This window comes from Carcharhinus amblyrhynchos, chromosome 18, assembly GCF_965287045.1.
Source record: "Carcharhinus amblyrhynchos chromosome 18, sCarAmb.v2.hapA, whole genome shotgun sequence".
Classification (NCBI taxonomy): domain Eukaryota; kingdom Metazoa; phylum Chordata; class Chondrichthyes; order Carcharhiniformes; family Carcharhinidae; genus Carcharhinus; species Carcharhinus amblyrhynchos.
The window spans coordinates 47,439,007-47,460,583 of NC_137341.1; the positions used below are offsets into that span (position 1 = coordinate 47,439,007).

General features: G+C 40.7%; 1 protein-coding gene across 1 annotated transcript in view; it reads left to right on the forward strand.

The window, feature by feature from the left end:
* clec16a (C-type lectin domain containing 16A) overlaps positions 1–21,577 on the forward strand; it is a 246,720-nt gene that overhangs the window by 217,775 nt on the left and 7,368 nt on the right. The window contains exon 23 of the mRNA XM_080206958.1: positions 4,327–4,482. Within this exon, the coding sequence (XP_080063084.1) occupies positions 4,327–4,482 (156 nt within the window). The remainder of the gene's footprint in view (positions 1–4,326; positions 4,483–21,577) is intronic.

Sequence of the window (21,577 nt, forward strand, 5' to 3'; positions counted from 1 at the left end):
ATAAATTGATTGATATACTTTCACTGGTCCCCTGATAGCACTGTGAGAATTAGTGTTAATGATTTTTCTCTGATAGCTCAACAGTGTCTATTTGGCTTGGCAATTGGGACCAATGGTTGTGTTTTACACAAATGACATCTAATTGCTTTGTGGCTACACTTTGTTAAAATGAGATTGGTTCCAACAAGAAATTTCTATTGCCAGCCATTATTCATCATAATTAGGATGACAGCATTTATGTACGTATACATACATTGCGAGTAGACTACAGTAGGAGTTAAACTGAGGTACTGTGCATTTTGATGTTATTCTTCAATTCAGTTTGCGCTTAATTTAAATTAGAAAGTGTTTGAAATGTGCAGCTGGTCAGTCAGAATCTGTGGACAGACAAAACAAAGCAAGATTATACTCCTAAAACTTGTCTCATTCTCTCCAAATGCTGACTGACCTGTTGGGTGTTTGCAACATTTTCTGTTTTCATTTCAAATTTCTGACATCTTTGGATGTTTACTTTGATACAGATGCTGTGCTTAACAAACAGTATTGAGATAGGGAGTTAACTTATAAAACAAGAGCCTGAAACAAAACAAGTGAACTCCCACATTGAAACATTTTTAACTCTGTCTAGTTATTGTGATTTTTCACCATCAGCCTCCACTTAATCCCCTCTGCACCATTTGCTTTTTGGGCAGGATGAATAAAGTTCAGAGTTATTTATTTAGCCTCCCTTGGTCTTCACCTTATCCTTATATCTTAGATCTACAGAAATGTGAAATATTATATATTCCAGACAATTGCAGTAATTTTTAAGAATGGTTGCAGTTTTTGTAGTTCACCCAAGAAATAATGTAATTGTTTTTTTTCCCCTCTCCCATCATTCATGGTGGGAGGAGAAAGTGAACACGATCCAAGTTCCCAACTGACGTAACTATTTTAGTCTTGTGATCATTACCATGTATGGGATAGGACCCATGTGACCCTTCAAAATGAGCTGAGGCAACTGGGGTAGAATGTACCTCAGAGTATTAATTAAACTCATTTTACAGGCTTCCCACTAAGAAAGCACATGGAAGACTGCTTGTTTTTCCAACAAAATCCAAAGCCTTTCGCTCCAATGTTCTAAAAACATTGATTCTGTTAGGAAAGGATTTAAAAGGCTTTTGTAACTGGGCAGAAAATTGGATTTTCAAAGTGCCTTTGAAGTGAGCATTATTATATCAAGCTAACTGAGCTAAATTTATGAATGAGCAGGTCATCAATGGTCAAGACAGCAACTTGGGGCAATCTTCTGAGTAAGCATGCACGATTCGGGATTTCAGGTTTCCCATAATGTTCTAAGCCAAGCCCCTGCCCCTAATGTTCCTGGATAGTGATGGTCTGATGGTAGTTTGGATTGTTTCAAAACTGCCAGTGGAATTTGAAATCTATTCTAGGTCTGGCACCAGCCCGCTGTACTGAGCACACAGTTCACGCCTACACAGTTCACCCTTAAAGAGGCAAAGCTAAAGTCAGGTCTGGCAATGCATCTGCTTCCTAGTTCATCTTGTGCTCAGCCTCAGTGACCTATCTGTGGGGCTTTTTAATTTTTGGATTCAATTACACTTCAATACATGTTTTATTAATGGGCAGATGATGGAATGGTGGGAGGCTGGGCTTCCTCGACCATGCCCGGGGACCATAGCCAAAATACTGTGGACATCTGAACTAAAAACAGAAAAAGATGGAAATACTCAGCATCTGTGAAAAGAAATGCGTTTAACATTTCAGGTCAATGATCCCTCATCAGATTCCTCTTGACATGGGAGTGATTTGCATGCCTGTACTAAGCATTAATAACTTGTCTCGACAGCGCAGGACAACAAACACCTTTTGTGTACAATCTTCCACGTTGACCTGACCCACACATAGCTTAGTGTATGTGGATGCTAAATTAATTTTTTTATTCATTTTTACGGGATGTGAGCATCACTGGCTGGGCCCAGCATTTATTGCCCATCCCTGTCTGCCCTCCATTTTCAGAAGATATTTGCAAGTCAACCACATTGCTGAGAGTCTGGAGTCACATGCAGGCCAGACCAGGTAAGGACAGCAGATTTCCTTCCCTAAAGGACATTAATAACTAGATGGGTTTTTACAACAATCGACAATGTTTTCATGGTCATTAATTCCAGATTTTAATTGAATTCAAATTTCACCATTTGCCTTGGTGGGATTTGAACCCAGGTCCCTAGAGCATTATACTGGGTCCCTGGATTACTAGTCCGGTGATAATGCCACTACACTACAGCCTCCCTTAAATTTAATGTTCAATCACTTATCATAGACAAAGTCTTTGTAACTTCTTGAAAGAAGTTCACTCTCAATATAAACAAAAGTTCTTGTCCCTTTCCTACATGTCCAAAGTGACCATGTAAATCAATTTCTGAAAGAATCAAATTCAGCAACATTCATTTTATCTTTGTTGATGACTGATATTCATATTTAAAATCTTGAGTCTGTCGTAATTAATCTAAAATCTTGAGTCTGTCGTAATTAATCTATAAATGTGCTAGCTTTTTCAAGTCTAGATTTGCCATATTTGGTATTAACTCATCAACTTTGAATTAAATTGGAAACCGTATTTGGCTGTCGTGACATTACCACCTCCTTAAGGAAAACTTTTTGATGTCTCAGTATTATTCTAACGTATTTTGATTTCCTGATAAGATCTCTCTTAAGGTCACCTCCTGCAGGTTGGGCTGATGCAGGCTCAGGCTGTTCCATCTAAAATAGCTGATACAAGAAAAAAAGTTGTTGTTTTTCAATGTTTTGAAATTCTCTTCCACGTGTAAAGTAAAATTTAAGTTTATTCATTAGTCACAAGTAGGCTTACATTCACACTGCAATGAAGTTACTATGAAAATCCCCTAGTCACCATACTCCGGCGCCTGCTCAGGTACACTGAGGGCGAATTTAGTAAGACCAATTCACCGAACCAACATGTCTTTGGACTGTAGATGCTCCAGAGGAAACCCGTGTAGACACGGGGAGAACATGCAAACTCTGCACAGACAGTGACCCAAGCCGGGAATCAACCCCAGACCCTGGCTCTGTGTGGCAGCAGTGTTAACCAGTGTGCCATCATGCTGGAATTTTGAATTCCGCAACTGCTTCAGAAGCAGTTGAAACTCAATCCTCTTGCTCTGCAATGTGTTTCTGTGTAGTCATGTATCATAGAAGTGTAAGCTAACGTTGCAAATGGAATTGGAGAAATGTTAGTATTCCCAGGCTTCTGAAAAGTTGTTGAAATGAACTATTTGTAGGATTTTATCCTCCTCGTACTCCTAGTAAATAAACTTAGAGCTGAGCAGATGGCCCAGGCAAAGATCTGTTCGTTTTTACGAGTCATGAATTAGAGCAAGATGCCATTACCAGTTTATAACCAACTTTTTGCCCTGGAAAAGGACCAACTAAGTCCATGAATTCTCACCCACGTTTCCTAATATGTTGAGTCAGCATTTTAGTCAAGCTACATTGAAAATTGATATCAGTGCTCAAACTCTGCTCCTGAGGTCTCTCTTTGGCCAGCTGCATAAACAGTTAAGCTGCATCACATTGTCATGTTTCAGTACAGACTCAAATGCAGACTTGAAGGGTTGAGTGGCCTAAATTCTGCTCCTGTGTCTTGCGTTCTTATGAATTGTTGGTGCAGGCTCGATGGGCCAAATGGTCGCCTCCTACACTTTGGATTCTATGATCCTATTCTATGATACTTGAATGATATGGATTACACAAAATTCACTGAAATAGGTTGTCTTTTTGTATTTTACTCATTGGCGATATATATATACATTATAAAATTTCTTCGACTTGGCAATTTTACTCAGAAATCACTAAAAATTGGTTTGATTTGATTTATTATTGTCACGTGTATTAACATACAGTGAGAAGTATTGTTTCTTGCGCACTGTACAAATAAAACATACTGTTCATAGAGAAGCAAAGGAGAGAGTGCAGAATGTAGTGTTACAGTCATAGCTAGGGTATAGGGAAAGATCAACTTAATGCAAGGTAGGTGCATTCAAAAGTCTAATGGCAGCAGGGAAGAAGCTGTTATTGAATCGGGTGGTGTGTGATCTCTGATTTCTGTACCGATTTCCCAATGGATGAAAATGGAAGAGAGAATGTCCAGGGTGTATAGGGTCCTGTAGACTAAATGGTTGGGTTGACGGCAGTACTAAAGATCTCCGGAAATGGGAGGAACCTTTACACCTTGAATTGTTTAATTGGAAATTATCGAGAGGTCTGGCTTGTAAAACAAAACCTCTTTCTTTCACTGCTTTCTAGGGTTTGCAGTGGCTCAGCACATAAACCAGCAGAGTCCCTCACCAGCTTCGTCCCCTTCCCCACCCTCTAGTGGCACCATCACAACAAGCACAGGCTGCAGCGATACCATCACCACCAGCGCAACTTCCACTCCCTCCGCAACTCAGAGCCCCACAGGTAATTCTGCTGCATATTTCAGAGCCTTGGTTAATGCATTAAGAAGTGGTACAATAATCCATAAGCTACCTTTTATCTTGTTATGGTTAATGGATATGTAAGAATCAAATTAGGATCTGAAAGTCTTTTTTTACCCCACTCTTACCTGATTAGTTGATGGCCTGTTCAGGCTGTACACATGATGAAATCTGGCCTCCAAACCGGAGTTTGATTCAGCTTTCTTACAAAATATAGAAGCAGGTTGTTTAACAAAAGAAAATGACAGAAAAATATGCTGTGGTCTCATTTCCATACTGTTGTGTAACATTGCGCATTGTAGCAGAAACCCAAACAAGCTCCTTGGAAGTTGGAGAGGAAGTGCCTGAAGTCGTGCTTTAATTGTCCTGTTTCTGAACCAGTAGCTCAAGTTGATTGGAAGTTGTATAATCATGTGGAAAGTGATGTTGCAAAGCTTAAGAAAATATCACAAAGGATGCAACAAATGGTCCTTCGATAATGCAGTTCTATTTACTTCCTACAGTGGATTTGAGTAATCTATCCTACAGACATGACTTCCCGTTCCAAGGTGCTGAGCTCCAGCACCTGGTTTACAAAGAAATTTTAAGAGATAAAGTAAAGTTTATTTATTAGTCACAAGTAGACTTGTATTAACACTGCAATGAAGTTACTGTGAAAACCCCCTAGCCTCCACCTTTACGGGTGAACTGAGAGAGAATTTAGCATGGCCAGTCCACCCAACCAGCTCATCTTTGAACTGTGGGAGGAAATCAGAGCAGTCCACGCAGACACGGGGAGAACGTGCAGACTCCATACAGACAGTGACCCAAGCTGGGAATCAAACTCGGGTCCCTGGCGCTGTGAGGCAGCAGTGCCATCGTGTTGCCTACGATTCAAATCATGCATGAAACGTGTGTAAAGGTTCTGACACATTTTTCACTGCATCAAATCGTGTCAGTGAAGGGACCTGACTCTGAGAAGTGGTTGTTTTTTTTATTGATGAATATTTAGAAAAGCAGGACAGTTCATCATGTCACTCTGCTTGGTTTACAATTGAAATGGCAAGTTACCAATCCTCTATTTGTTGGAAACAGTACAATTGAATTTCTGCAAACCACAAAAGGTTTCTAATTTTTTTTTGTGCGTCTCACCCCTGCCTATCAAGTTGCCTCATCTTAACCTCACCAGTGAAATTCTGTCATTGGTTCGAGGGAAGCACCCTCTCCACTTGTAAGGAAACATTTGTCGTTATCTGGACATGTCCTTATGGTGCCACAGTTGCATTTGAGTCAAGTAGTACATAAGAAGCGCAAGATCTCCAACCTACCTCATCTGATGTGTATGTAGGAGGTTCATCAGTGTATTTCCAACGTGTAGCACAATTTAAAATTTAAGGAGTTTATTTATTGGTGTCACGTGTAGGCTTACATTAACACTGCAATGAAGTTACTCTGAAAATCCCTAGTTGTCACACTCCGGCACCTGTTCAGGTATCCTAAGGGAGAATTTAGCGCGGCCAATCCACCTAACCAGCACGTCTTTCAGACTGTGGGAGGAAACTGGAGGAAACCCAAGTAGACACAGGGAGAATGTGCAAACTCCACAAAGACAGTGACCCAAGCAGGGAATCGAATCTGGGTCCCTAGCGCTGTGAGGCAGCAGTACTGTCCACTCTGCCACCCCAATTTAGTCTCAAGTGGCCATGATAACGATGACAGCACTGCTCCTATGGCAGCAGTTGTCTAAGATAAATAGGTAATTTTTTTCCTGATTGGCTAACTTTCAACTGCAAACAGTTGGTGTGGTGCCACTGGCTGCACCACAGATAAAATGACAGTAAGTGAATTAATCTTAAACTGTGTGCCACAACCTGTTGCGTAGTGCAGAGTATTTTCACTCCTCCCTCCTTTCCCACCAGTTTTCTCCCCCCTCCTGTATTCCTGAAGGCGCATACTTCTTGCTTTCTTGTAATTCTATGGGTATCAGGATCTCTCAGAAGCAGCAACCCTGCTGTTTTCCATCCTGGAGAATTCCAAGACTTCATGCAGCAAATCAAGTGCTACGTCAGTTGCAAATAATGAAAAGGCCATAAGCTGGTACCTTCCTGGATTGCATCATTCAGTTGCACACTCTCATAAATGTATGAGTTTGTTTTACGTTGACAGTTTATATTTATAAAGCACCCTTAGCTTTATAGAAATGTTATCGGATTTAAATTTGACATCAAAGGAGATTTTAAGATGAAAACAAATTACTGCAGATGCTGGAGGAAAAGGAGAGGAAAATCGTACTTCCTCAGGGTAAGCATTCCTGGAAGACAAGTGGCAGTGAGTTAAACACTGGAGAAAAGCAAATTACTACAGAGATTTTAGGAGAGGTGACCAAAGGTTTGACAAAGTGATGGATTTTAAGATGTAAAGGAGAAGGTAGAGAGAGGTTTGTGGAGGGAGCTCCAGAACCTGAAGCCCACAGTTGAAGTCACTGTGTCAGTGGTGGGACAGTGAAAATCCAGAACACAGGAGAGGGCAGAACTCGGACAGCATAGAGTTCTCGGAGGGTTGTAGGTTTTTATTAGTTAATGTAGATCTTAGCATATTGCAGAAGAGAACCGATTCGGAGTGTTTATGTTGTCAAATGACTGAAGCAGAATGTTCTTCAAATGTGTGCTCACAGCTAGTGTTCAGTGCTTTACATGCTTCAACCCTTTACATGGGAACTTCTTCAATCACCATAACTTTGACAGAAATGATTTAGACAGAAGGTTTCATTGTTCACCTGCACTAGGGTTGTTTAAATCATTTTACTGAGTGTTTTATAGGATAATATTTCATGATTTGTTTCCAGTCAACACTCAGCTCCCAGATTTGTAAATTTTGAATAAAAGATACAATGCAATTGTTCAATGGCAACTGCATTGACCTAATGGATCTGAAATATTAATAATGTTGTATTGATTTGTGATCCTTGGATGTAGTTTGTCATCTATCCTTGGGCAAGTAGCAAGGTTTTACAGGAATGTTCTATGCAAATATTCTTCTTGTGAATTGCAGAGCTTGTTTTTGCACTCGTGAACTGAAATGAAAACCCTTTGACTTATCCATTGTATGTAAAGACTTCTGTATTTAGCTATATCCCATCTCTGCCTAACTCCAGTTAAAGGCCTTTCTATGAGTAATTGCTTAAACGCACTTCAGTTCCTTTATGTTAGCTGATTTTGGTGCCCACTAACTCTTAGGAGCATAATATAGTTTTATTTTGTCAACCCCAGTGACATACTAAACTGAATCACTGCTGATCTACTGGGAAAGTACCAACAGTCGCAGCAAATCTCTCATTCCACATTTCGCACCTCCTTCAAATGTGAACTCAGATCAGTACATATTTACAACCACGCATTCCAAGTATCTTTCATTTAAAATTTCTCACCATTCCACTGCTTAGTCTATTCGTTTTCAGCTAGAAGTATTTCTTCATGTTTTGCAAACAGCTTTGCCGGAAAAATTAATTCTTCATTAACCTGAACAATTGCAAGAATGCTGGTAATTGTAATCTTATAGGAAGGTTTAAAGAAAGGATGTTTAAAATCCTCACACTGTCAGAAAATTCCATGTGACCTCTCTGAAATCTTCAGTTTTGAAATCTACGAGAATAATATTGCCAAAGAACACGTATCCAAATTTAGCTGACATGCACAATTTTTTGTTTTGCATATTGATGCAGTGACATTTTCAAACTAATTTCACATTGGATTCTTGCAATTAAAGGAGACCGAAGATAATTAATTCTATCAACCCTGACTCAATTTGGCTCCATCATATCTCACAGACATGTCTGTAAATATAACCTGTTAACCTTGCATCACTTATTGCAAATGTCTAGCAGTATTTTTCCAGTCTGTTCTTGCCAGTACAACGTATTCTACTGTGGATTTTTCTTTTACTGATTCATGGTTCGTGGTCATGGTTGACTAGGCCAGCATTTGTTGCCCATCCCTAGTTGCCCTTGAACTGAGTGGCTTGCAAGACACTAGGCAGTTAAGAGTCAACCATATTGCTGTGGCTCTGGCGTCACATGTAAGCCAGATCAGATAAGGAAAACAGATCTCCTCCCCTAAAGGACATTAGTGAACCAGATAAGTTTTTAAGTTTATTTATTGATGTCACAAGTTGGCTTAGTGTCACATTAGTCAAATTAGTGTCAGAAGTTACTGTGAAAATCCCCCAAGTCACCACAATCCGGTGCCTGTTTGGGTACACTGAGGGAGAACTTAGCATGGTCAATGCACCTAACCACACATCTTTCGGACTGTGGGAGGAAACCAGAGCATCTAGAGGAAACCCACACAGACGTGGGGAGAGTGTGCAGCCTCCAGACAGACAGCGAACCAATCCGGGAATTGAACCCAGGTCCCTGGCGCTGAGAGGCAGCAGTGTTAACCACTGCGCCGTCGATCAACAATGGCTTTATGGTCACCATTGGACTTTTAGGCTTTTACTGAATTCAGATTTCACCATCTGCCAATGGTGCGGTTTGAACCCATGTCTCCAGAGCATTACCCTGGGATTCTGGATTGCTAGTCCAATGACAATACCAATATGCCACCGCGTCTCCTATTTTTAATTGTTCGGCCATAGCTTTGATCTTGAATCAGATTTGTATGGCGCAGATCTTTAATTCGTATATTTCAGGCTATGTTCTTAAAGCTAGACAATAAATGAGCTACACAGACCAAACCATTGAGCATATAATGACACCGTTTAATAACCCTAATATATTTTCAAGATTCAATACATTTTCAGTTATGAGTTATTTCAATTCATGGGTCTTTCTAATGGGGGTATTACACTAGAAATCCCCACAGTCTATTTTTGGTACTTCTGACAAGTAATTCTCTGTTTTCTGGTTGGTTGTTACGTTTAAAAGGTATTTGATGAGTGAAGTCATTTAGAAAATCATGACTGCATTGCCTTCAAACCACAGGGAAATGGGCAAAATTGACTACTTATTAATACTTAGATGACACAGAGTAACCCACTGAGAAACATGGTTAAAATCAAAGAGTATTGAGAGGCGAGGAGGGAAAGAGCGAGAAAATGTAACGTAATAAATAATCTTTGGATTTTTAAAAATCTAATATTGAACCTTAACAACAGAGGCCCGAAGACAATCCTGGTTTCAGCTGGAGACGTGATTATTAGTTGTTGCGGTAAAGTTTTCAAGCATCTTGGTGTAGATATTAAACTTCTCTGCAATGAAATAATTGTTTTGCCCTGCTCTCAGTTCTGTTTTCAATGATAGAAATATATTAGATAAGAGGAGGAGGAGACCATTCGGCCCTTCGAGGCTGCTCCACCTTTCATCATGATCATGGCTGATCGTCCAACTCAATAGTTTAATCCTGCTTTCTCCCCATAACCTTTGATCCCATTTGCTCCAAGTGCTGTATCTAGCCCCCCCCCCTTGAATACATTTAATGATGGTTACTTTTATTCATCAATTTAAATTGCAAAAATAGAATTGACTGAAAAACCAAAAAATATGTAAGCACTTACCTTTAGAAAATTAATAATTCTGATTTAGTTATTTGCAGTATACTGTGCCAGATAAGCATCATTGTTGCTATTATCTGCTACCACTCTATATCCCTCAGATTTTTGTCATTTTTTCTTGTACTTCTAGCCTTTAAGCCGCTTTCCTTTCTGTGTGTCCCTTTGATGCCTCTTCATCCATTAACATAAGAACATAAGAAATAGGAGCAGGAGTAGGCCATCTTGCCCTTCGAGTCTGCCCCGCCATTCAATAAGATCATGGCTGATCTGAAGTGGATCAGTTCCACTTTCCCGCTTTCTCCCCATAACCCTTAATTCCCTTGTCTGTCAAAAACCTATCTACCCGTGACTTAAATATATTCAGCGAGGCAGCCTCCACCACTTCAACGGGCAGAGAATTCCAGAGATTCACCACCCTTTGAGTGAAGAAGTTCCTCTTCAACTCCGTTCTAAACTGTCCCCCCCCCCAACCTTATCTTGAGGCTGTGCCCTCTAGTCCTGCTGTCCTTTCTGAGCGGGAAGCATCTCTCTACCTCTACCCTATCCATCCCCTTCATTATCTTATACGTTTCTATAAGACCGACGCTCTCCCGCCCCCCCGCCCTGCCCCGCTCATCCTTCTAAACTCCAATGAGTACAGACCCAGTGTATTCCCAGCACAGTATAGGTTAATTAAAATATTCATTAAATGTAATATGACAAGAGAACCATCAAGCAGCAGAAGCAATGTTTTGCAAAGATCACATTCATTCACATTTTGTAAGCCAAGTCACTTTAATTTGCCCATAAATCCAGTCAACAATACCAGCAACATGGAATGAGTGCAAGGTGAAGCATATGTACTTGTGCATGGGTTGGAGGTTGTTTCATAGCAAGCAGTTACCAGACTAGTTTCAAAAGTACACATTTTACTCAAGCCATTTTAACAGCTGCTGAACTTACAATAGTGCATGTTTGAGTTAAGATAATCAACTTTTCCAGTACTAGGGTAATCCCTAACCATGGGAATACTTGTGCACAGACTTTGCAAAATCGTAGAATCCCTACAGTTCAGAAGGAGGCCATTCAACCCATCAAGTCTGCACCCCGACCCTCCTAAAAGTGTCTTACCCAGGCTCTATCCCCCACATGTTAACCCCACTAATCCCCCTAACCTATGCATCTTGGTATACTAAGGGGCAATTTCGCATAGCCAATCCACCTGACCTGAACATCCCTCAGTGTGTGAGGAAACTGGAGCACCCGGAGGAAAACCACACAGACACGGAGAATTTGCAGACAGTCACCAGGCCGGGAATCAAACACAGGTCCCTGGCGCTGAAAGGCAGCAGTGCTTGCCACTGTACTACCCGCTATTTACAATTTTACATAGCACCTTTCTTGTCTCAAACTGCGTCACAGCGGTGAATTACTTTGAAATGTAGTCATTTTTGCAGGCAAACACGCAACAGTTGATTTATAAACAGCCAGGTCCCAGACAGGAATGAGATGATTAATCACTTGTTCTGTGTTCTTTTCTAAACTTGTTGAGGGTTGAAGGTTGACCAGGGCATCAGAAGAACTCCCTGCTCTTCAAAATGTTTCATGTACTTTACCTACAGATGACAGGGACTTGGTTTAATGTATGAAAGGTGGCATTTTCAAAGGAATTAATACTTTTTCAATACATCAGTAAAGAATGTTTTTAGAATGTGTGCTCAGATCTTGAAACCACAACCTTTTAGCTCACTGAGGGCACTAGCACTGAGCTGGCACCTCTTTTTGCACAGAAATTCACAAGAAACTGCAACCTGAGACCACAATAAGTAAGTTGAATGCATTGTTTAAAAGAAGAAACTTCTTCATATAAATAATAAAGTTTTAACCGCAATTTAGCAGAATAGTAATAACTATGAAAACAGGAGACCAGTAAAACAGGTCTTGCTTGCAGAGCACATTCCTACAGTAAAGTAAAAGTCTTGCAGAGAGCTGTTTTCTCTCTAGCTTCCTAGTTCCATCTGCTATGAATTCAACTAAAACTGAACTCAAAAAATCTTCATACCCTAAAAGTCCCCCTGGTTGCTAAGCAATATCTCATTCTTTCTCCAATCCTCTTTTTACTTCTCACATATAAGCCCCCTTAGTGCAATGCACGACACCATTTGAACTGAAACCAAAAACCACCATACATGAAGACGTCTTTGTTTAACATAAATTTAACCAGGGCTTTACCCTTCTTACACAGACAGTAAATTAAACTCGCTCAAATATATACCTTAATTCTAATATCCAACAGTACAATGATAGATCATTTAAAGTTGCCTCTGCTTCCTGACAAATGTTGAACATCAATAGGAAGCTGTGGGAATTTTTTGCATTAGTGCTTTCGAATACAAGAAATGTGTCAATATCATAAGTATGTAAATATGGTACGGTGTTGAACAAATTGGTCAATTTCACTCATCGTTGCATCCTTATTCATAATAAAATGCTGCAGTACCTGACAATTATTCAAGATTCATGTACACAATTATTACTTACCATGACAGTATAGGTTTTAAGTCCCACCAAAAAAGAATTATAAAATGCATTGCTTGCTGAAAATGGTTACTGGCCATTTCCTGTGAGTTGATCTTCAGAAAACAAATTATGCATACCAGTATTTTTGTAAACCTTACTACAATATCACACACATCGCATGAAACCCTGGAAATGACCGATGCGCGCACAACTTAGAAGTGAAAGATCAGTCACAAAGCAAGCTTGGGACACCATACAGTGACAGTCAAAGGTGCCTACCCTAAAGAAAACCTTGACAGGAATTCTCCAACCTCGCCTGTGGCTGGGATTCCTCAATCCTGCTGCAGTGAATGGAGTTTTGATTGAGCGCCAAATTCTCTGTTCTCGCTGGCAGTGGTTCAAGATCGGAGAATTCCTGCCCTTGTGTTTCCTGATGTTCTTTCAGATACCAAATAAAAGTTTAGTCTGAATTCGTCCAGAGACTTTTCAGACTCCCAAACCAGAGCTTTCCTTCCTCCAGTAAAAGCCATATCTGTATTTAAGTAGAACTTAAACATAATAGAATGGTAAAGATGCTTTACAGAAACGTTATAAAACAAAATATGATGCTGCTGCAGATTTAGAGAGATTGGTCAAGGAGGAGGGTGTTAAAGAATATAAAAAATAGGAGCAAGAGCAGACAATGTAGTTCAGTCATCCTGCTATGCCAGTCGTTATGATCATAGTTGATCTTGGGCTTATGTTCCATTTTCCTGCTTGCTCCCAATACACCTTAATCTCCTGAGAGAACAATAACCTTTCTGTCCTAGGCTTAAATGTATTCAATGATCGAACATCCAGAATTCCAATGATTGAATGAGTGAAGAGATTTCTCCTCATCCAAGTCCTAAATAATCAGCCTCTTATCCTGAAACTGTGCCCCCATGTTTTAGATTCACAACCAATGGAAACGATCTCTCAGCATCCACTCACCCCTTCAGAATTTAGTAGGTTTGAAGGAGATCACCCCTCCTTCATCTAAACTCCAGAGATTATAATTCCAGTTTACTTAGCGTCTCATTGTAGAACAACCCCTTCATCAGAACTACCAATCTAGTAAATCTTCGCAGTGATACCTCCAATACAAGGATATCCTTCCTTAAATGTGGAGACCATCATTGTTCTTTGTACTCCAATCCCCTTGCAATAAAGGCCAGCATCCTATTTGCCTTCCTAATTGCTTGCTGCACCTGCATGCCAACTTTTTGTGCTCCTTGTATCAGCACACCCAGGTCTCTCTGAACATAACACTTACAAGTCTCTCACTTAGATAATTATTTTTTTTTTAATTCTTGCAACCAAAGTGAACATCACATTTTGCTTTATTATACCCCATCTGCCATGTTGCCCACATCTAATCTGTCTATATCTCTGAGCATCTGAAGATGCTGAAGTATCAGAAAGGAGAGTAAAGTAAAGTTTATTTATTAGTCACAAATAGGCTTATATTAATGAAATTACTATGAAAATCCTCTAGTTGCCACACCCCAGCATCTGTTTGAGTACATTGAGGAAGAATTTAGCATGGCCAATGTATCTAACCAGCACATCTTTCACAGTGTGGGATGAAACTGGAGCACCTGGAGGAAACCCACACAGACACAGGGAGAAAGTGCAGACTCCACACAGACAGTAATTCAACCCGGGAATCGAACTTGCATCCCTGAAACTATGAGCAACAGTGCTAACCACTGTGCCACCGTGGGGATTTTTGCAATAACTTAATTGCAGTGTTAATATAAGCTTATTTGTGACTAATAAATAATGTCTGAAGGTGCTCAAGTATCAGAAAGGAGAGAATGAGGTTGCGAGGCAAAGAGGGGAGGGGAATTGCAGAGCTTAGGGCCCAGAAAACTGAAGCTGTGGCCACCAGTGCTGGAGCAATTCAATTCTGTGGTGCTCAATAGGCCAGAATTAGAAGCACGCAGCTAGCGCATGGACCTAGAGGAGGTTGCAGAAGTAGGAGGCTGGAAGCTTCCCATATTGTCATTTGAAAACAAAAATGAGAATTTTAAAATTGAAGCATTGCTGAACCAGAAGGCAGTGAAGATCAGGGAGCGTATTAGTCATGGGTGAGCTGGATTTTGTAAGAGTTATTGGAAGGGGAATCCAACTTCAAACAGCTTTTTTTGGAATGATTACTAATATTTCTGTAATGATTAGCAGTCACCTTGTTGTGGTGGATTTGAATATTCGTTGACGTAACAGATAGGCAGCATTTTATTCTGGAGCAATGGTGGAAAAAATACTCGAGTGCTAAATTGTACCGCATGCCTTTTATCCAATGATATAAGTGTAAAAGATGCTATTGAACAGTAAATTATGTTGAATATATGACCTTTCAGAAGGTTGAAAAAATGGGTTTAAATTGAATTAATTTTACCTGACACTGCACTGAGTTCACTTGAAGACATTAATGAATTTACTGTTATTTGTTTCAAAAGGGTTTATCTTAAGCACTAATACTGTTCTTTTTTCAGCTTGCTAATAGAAGATGTTTTATGCAGTGGAATTCTTAATCCAATTCTTTTGTCGGCTACAGGAATAAGTTATTTTTTAAGCTTGCTATTTTGTGTGCGTATTGCTTTTCTGTGTAAACTTGCCTCTGTAGCTCTTAACTACCAGCTCTGTGAAAGCCAAGTTAATCCATTAAAAGACCTCAAGGTGCCTGTGGCTAAGAGCTAAGAAGCATCATTATATGTTGAAATGCCATGCCATTGTTTGTGGACTGAATTTTAAGTGACCATTGTTGTTTGTTAGCTGCTGAAATGTACCCATGAGCAAATCCACTTCTTTCTATTCCATTGTCGTACTTTCCCTGTGATCTGTCCTTCTGTTCTACTCCTTTTTAGTAAGGTCTGGCAGGAGAGGAAGACGGCGAGTTTTTAGTCTTTCAGAGGCTGAGAGTCGTGGCGGACACTGGGTTTAGGCCCCCAGGCAGCAGCTCTCACAATGCAAACACAGGCAGGTCTATGTTACATTCCCCCAGCCTCTCACCATTTAGTTTACTCTTCAATATTCCTAAAGTCTACTTGATTGATTTCAGACCAAGTAACCTTTTATGGCATGCGAGAATATATGGATTAGCAATGTGACCACAATCCTCAAAATTGAACCTGAAAATATCAACCGGTTAAAATGGGTACAAAGAAAAGCGATATTTCAGCATTTGGGAGGGGAAAATTTAAAAATAATCTATATACTGAAGTGGTACAAAAGATTTGTGGTTACCCAGCCATAACATAGGTCATAGATAAACACTCTTGCCAGCCACAGGTGAAAACTCCTCAGCACCAATTATTAAATTTTCACAGTTTAGTCATTGCAGTGTTAATGTAAGCCTACTTGTGGCACTAATAGATAAATACAGACATCACATGAGGAATAAAAGTATTTTAATTATTCCAAATGCACTTAGTTAGTTAGTAAATTAGTGGATTTGACAGGAAGATTTATGTAGCCCTGAATTTGATGATATTTTCAGCACTGAAATATTGTAATCACATCTTTCAATGTAGCATTGTAATTTGGAATAATGGTGTTACACTTGGGGCTCCAATGTTTGCAGCTCTAAAACTATTTAACCCAAACGCTGATTGAGAAAAGCGCACAAAATTTGGCAACCAAAACTACTTGTAGTTATTTAAGTAAATAATCAAGTAACAAGTGATTTCTATCACAATTTTTTAGGGTAACTATGAGCAAAGCAGTGCGAGTTCTTGCACTCCATTCAAATGACTATATGCTTTGAGTCCCAAGGCTGCTTGTCACTAACATCTGCCATGCCGGAATAAATTAGTTTGACTTCTAAGTTTTGTGTTTCATCCAAGTGAAGCAATGTAGTCTGGTTAAAAGCAAATTACTGCAGATGCTGGAATCTGAAACCAAAAGAGAAAATGTTGGAAAATCTCACCAGGTCTGGCAGCATCTGTAAGGAGAGAAAAGAGCTGATGTTTTGAGTCCAGATGACCCTTTAACAAAGAACAAACAAAGAAAATTACAGCACAGGAACAGGCCCTCCATCCTCCAAACCTGCACCGACCATGCTGCCTGACTTAACTAAAACCCTCTACCCTTCTGGGCACCATATCCCTCTATTCCCATTGTATTTATGTATTTGTCAAAAAATCCCTTAAAAGTCACTGCCGTATCCATTTCCACTACCTCCCTCAGCAACAAATTCCAGGCACTTCTGTGTTTAAAAAAAACTGCCTCGTACATATCCTTTAAACCTTGCCCCTTGCACCTTAAACCCATGCCCCCTAGTAATTGACTCTTCCAACCTGGGAAAAAGCTTCTGACTATCCACTCTGTCCATGTCTTTCCTAACCTTGTAGACTTCTATCAAGTGGTCGCTCAACCTCCATCATTCCAGTGAGAACAAAGCAAGTTATTCCAACCTCTCCTCATACCTAATGCCCTTCATACCAGGCAACATCCTGGTAAATCTTTTCTGTATCTTCTCCAAAGCCTCCACATCCTTCTGGTAGTGTGACGACCAGAATTGCACACTATATTCCAAGTGAGGCCTAACTAAGGTTCTATAAAGCTGCAATAGGACTTGCCAATTTTTAAAGTCAGTGCCCTGGCCAATGAAGGCAAGCATGCCATATGCCCTCTTGCCTACCTTCTCCACCAAAGCTTTGACAAAGGGTCATCTGGACTCGAAAGATCAGCTCTTTTCTCTCCTTACAGATGCTGCCAGATGTGCTGAGATTTTCCAGCAATGTAGTCTGGTGTTTTTTTTCTGCTCGTTTTCACCATCAAACTTTCCTCTCAAAATCAAACCATTAGAACTGTTGGTAATTGTCACCTCCATCTTTCTTTAAAGTTTATTTATTAGTGTCACAAGTAGGTTTATATTAACACTGCAATGAAGTTACTCTGAAAATCCCCTAGTCGCCACACTCCGGCGCCTGTTTGGGTATGCTGAGGGAGAATTCAGCATGGCCAATGCACCCTAACCAGCACGTCTTTCGGACTGCGGGAGGAAACCCACGCAGACACAGGGAGAACACGCAAACTCCGCACAGACAGTGACCTGAACCTGGCGCTGTGAGGCAGCTGTGCTAACCACTGTGCCACCATATGTCATTTTAGTGAATTTTTTTGTTTAATTAGTCAAATCTGCTGACATCATAACCACTTAGAGGAGTTACAAAGTATGAGTACTGCAGGTGTTTCATGTTTTTAACACGGTAAAACATCCCAAGGTGCTTGGCAGGAGAATAATCAATGCTGAAACATGTCCAAGTCATAGATCACTGATAATTATAACTCTCAAGCTTCCCCAGTAAAATCTTCAAACCACTTTGAGGTTGAATCAAAAGTATCAAATTCAAAAAAGACACAAAAAAGAATAGCATTAAAATTAATCTTGGTTCAGAAGTGAAAAGGTCTACGGACGTGTTTCTTTGTTTTAAATTTCCGTATGCTCCAGTAAACTTTGCTGCAAACTGTCTTTATTTCCACCATTCCCCACCGCCCCCCCCCCCCATTTTCTTAAGAAGTTGATGCCTGAACTGTAAACTGTTCTTGAGCTAAATATTAAAAGCATTCAGAATCCAATTTTGAGAAGGTGTTCTTGAGTAAACACATAAAGAGCCAGAAGGAAGTTTTTTAAAAAACTCTATGGAGACATCCATACATAAACAATCAGCATGGTTCTCCCTGAATAATTAAAATTAATTGTTATTTACGTCATAAATCTATTGATTTATCTTCAAATTGAGGGCCAGGCCAGTAATTTGGGCATCCAGGTTGAAATTTTTATGTACAAACAGAAGGAATGTGGTTCATTAATTGGAAATAGCCAAGTTTATCCCAGGGCTGGAAAAATGTTTCCCCTTACTTCTATCTTACTTTTGGAGTTTTAACACTCTGTTTTTCACTTGCCAGAGACGGGGGCAACTAACTGTTCAGAGAATAGACAATAAGAGCTGGCGAGTGGTGCAGGGGTGAGCTCGAGTAGAGCAAACCAAAACCAGAGAAATTAGCAACCAAGGATTGGAGATGGAGGGTGACCCACACTGATGGTGGGCTTAAGTTGGCAAGTTGCTTCCTTTCCAGCACCATCAAAGCTGAGTAGTAACCTCAGTCCTGGCAAGTTGGCGAGTGGAATTTTCCAGCCCTGGTTCACCCCTATTTAATGCATTGCCTTTAGATGCAGTGTTGAAAACTGACGAGTGTATCTTGATTCGTATCAACCCATGGTCCAGTTTATACGACACAATGGTTCCATCTTGATTCATTCTGATCATTTTGTTTGCTTAGATCTGTCTTCCCATCATTATTTCTCTCCCACTCTCATTTGTCATCACTTTTCAAACCTTTTTAAATACCTAACACTGAAAGGGTTAAAATGGCCATAGCAGTAATGAGAGTCCAAACCACAAGAAATGCTGCAACACGTGTTCTGGGTAAGATGTGTATAGAGGGATATGGGCCAAATGCAGGCAATTGGGAGTTGCTTAGGGGTTTAAAAAAAGGGCGACATGGACAAGTTGGGCTGAAGGGCCTGTTTCCATGCTGTAAACCTCTATGACTATGATTCCTTACTGTTGTTTCAAACACGTCATAAGATTTGGGTTTGGGCTGGACAGTGTTATTCTTGGCTGATATATCTCGGAATGCACAGCAGTATGTGACGGATGCTTAGGAAAGGATCCAGTCTGACACAAGCAGCTTGACAATGGTTAGTTAGCTAATGAGCTTCATTATATAAACGGGCAGAATTCCCTGCAGTATGGTTAACATAATTATCTTCACATCAATGAGTGTGCCAGACATAATTATGTTCAAGTCAACGATGTGATGGTGCCACAAATTTTCTGGTTCCACAGAACATTTGCCGGGGACCATTCCCTAGCCTTGGTGGTTAGTAATCAACCTTCACCCAACCTCAGAAAATGTGTTTTTCATCTTGCTTTTAGCAAATAGGCCAGAATGATTTTTGTCCATTATTCCCACCTTGCATTTCTGCAGGGGAGCACCTAGCGCCCACACTACTTTTCTGTTACGCTCAAGGTTATAAATTAATTTAGGCATTAATAAATCTCAGCAATGAATGTACATCCAACTAGTTTCAATATTCAAGAGTCAGCATCTGCAACACAAAAGATCTTAAAAGAAATGACTGAGAACTAGTGGATGTATTTCCAAAATTCCCTAGATTATGAAAAGATCCTAATAGATTGGAAAACTGCAAACGTAACACCTGTATTCAAATAGGCATGGAAACAGAGGCCAATTAACCCAACATCTGTTATTGAGGTGAATGCTTGAAGAGTCAACATGGTTTTGTGAAAGGGAAGTAACGTTTGACAAGATTGTTAGGATGTGATGTGGTGGGTTTTGCTCTTTCACAACACACACGTCGGCTACTGAGTGTTGGCAGTGGATGGTGGAGTAGATAGCATGGAGCTTCTTGAGTGGTGTTGGAACAGCACTCAGACAAATAGAAAGTATTCTTTCACACTCCTGACCTATGCCTCACCGATGGTGTATAGGCTTTGGAGAGTCAGGAGACGAGTTACTGTCTGCACAATTCCCAACGTCTGATCTACTCTTGTAGCCACAGTATTGATAGGCCTGGCCCAGTTCAGATTCTGGTCAGTGGTAAACCCCAGGATGGCATTAGTGGAGGATTCAGTGATGGTAATTCCACTGAAGGCCAAGTGGAGATGGTTGGATTCTATCTTGTTGGAAATAGTCATTGTCTAGCACTTGTGTGACATGATGTTGCTTACACTGATCAGCCCAAGCGTAATCTTGTCTGGGCCTTGCTGCATGTGGACATGGACTGCTTCATATCGATATAGCTCTTGGCACTGAGGGGATCAAGGAACGGGGGAATCAGGATATTGAATTTGATGATCTGCCATAATCGAAATGAATTTCAGAGCAGGCTGGAAGAGCCGAATGGCCTACTCCTGCACCTAGCTTCTATGTTTCTATCTGAGAGACTGCAAATGGTACTGAACCTTGTACAATCATCATTGACCATCCGCACTCCTGACATTATGATGAAACATTGAAAATAGATGGAGTAGGCCATTTGGCCCTTAGAGCCTGTACCACCATTCAATATGATCATGATTGATCATGCACTTTCAGTATCCCACTCCCACTTTCTCACCATATCCCTTTGGTCTCTTTAGCCAGAAGGGCCATGTCCAGCTCCCTCTTGAACATAGAACATAGAACACTACAGCACAAACAGGCCCTTCGGCCCACAAGTTGCGCCGACCACATCACCTACCAACCTACAGACCTATCTATAACCCTCAATCTCATTAAACCCCATATACTCATCCAGAAGTCTTTTAAAAGACCCCAGCGAGTTCGCCTCCACCACCACTGACGGCAGCCGATTCCATTCACTCACCACCCTCTGAGTGAAAAACTTACCCCTAACATCACTTCTGAACCTCCCTCCCCGCACCTTAAATCTGTGTCCTCTCGTAGCGACCATTTCAAACCGGGGAAATAGCCTCTGAGAGTCCACCCTATCTATTCCTCTCAACATTTTGTAAACTTCTATCAGGTCGCCTCTCAACCTTCGTCTCTCCAGGGAAAAGAGTCCCAGCTCCCTCAACCTAACTTCATAAGGCATGCCTCCCAGTCCAGGCAACATCCTTGTAAATCTCCTCTGCACCCTTTCAATAGCTTCTACATCTTTCCTATAGTGAGGCGACCAGAACTGCGCACAATACTCCAAATGAGGCCTGACAAGGGTCTTATAAAGTTCCAGCATTACCTCCCAACTCCTAAACTCAATCCCTCGATTAATGAAGGCCAGTACACCATACGCCTTCTTGACCACCTCCTCCACCTGCGAGGCCGATTTAAGAGTCCTGTGGACCCGGACCCCAAGATCCTTCTGCTCCTCAACACTACTCAGACTTCTGCCCTTAATAGTGTACTCGTTCATCCCGTTGGTTCTGCCAAAATGGACGACAACACATTTATCCGCGTTGAAGTCCATCTGCCACTTCTCCGCCCAGTCCTGC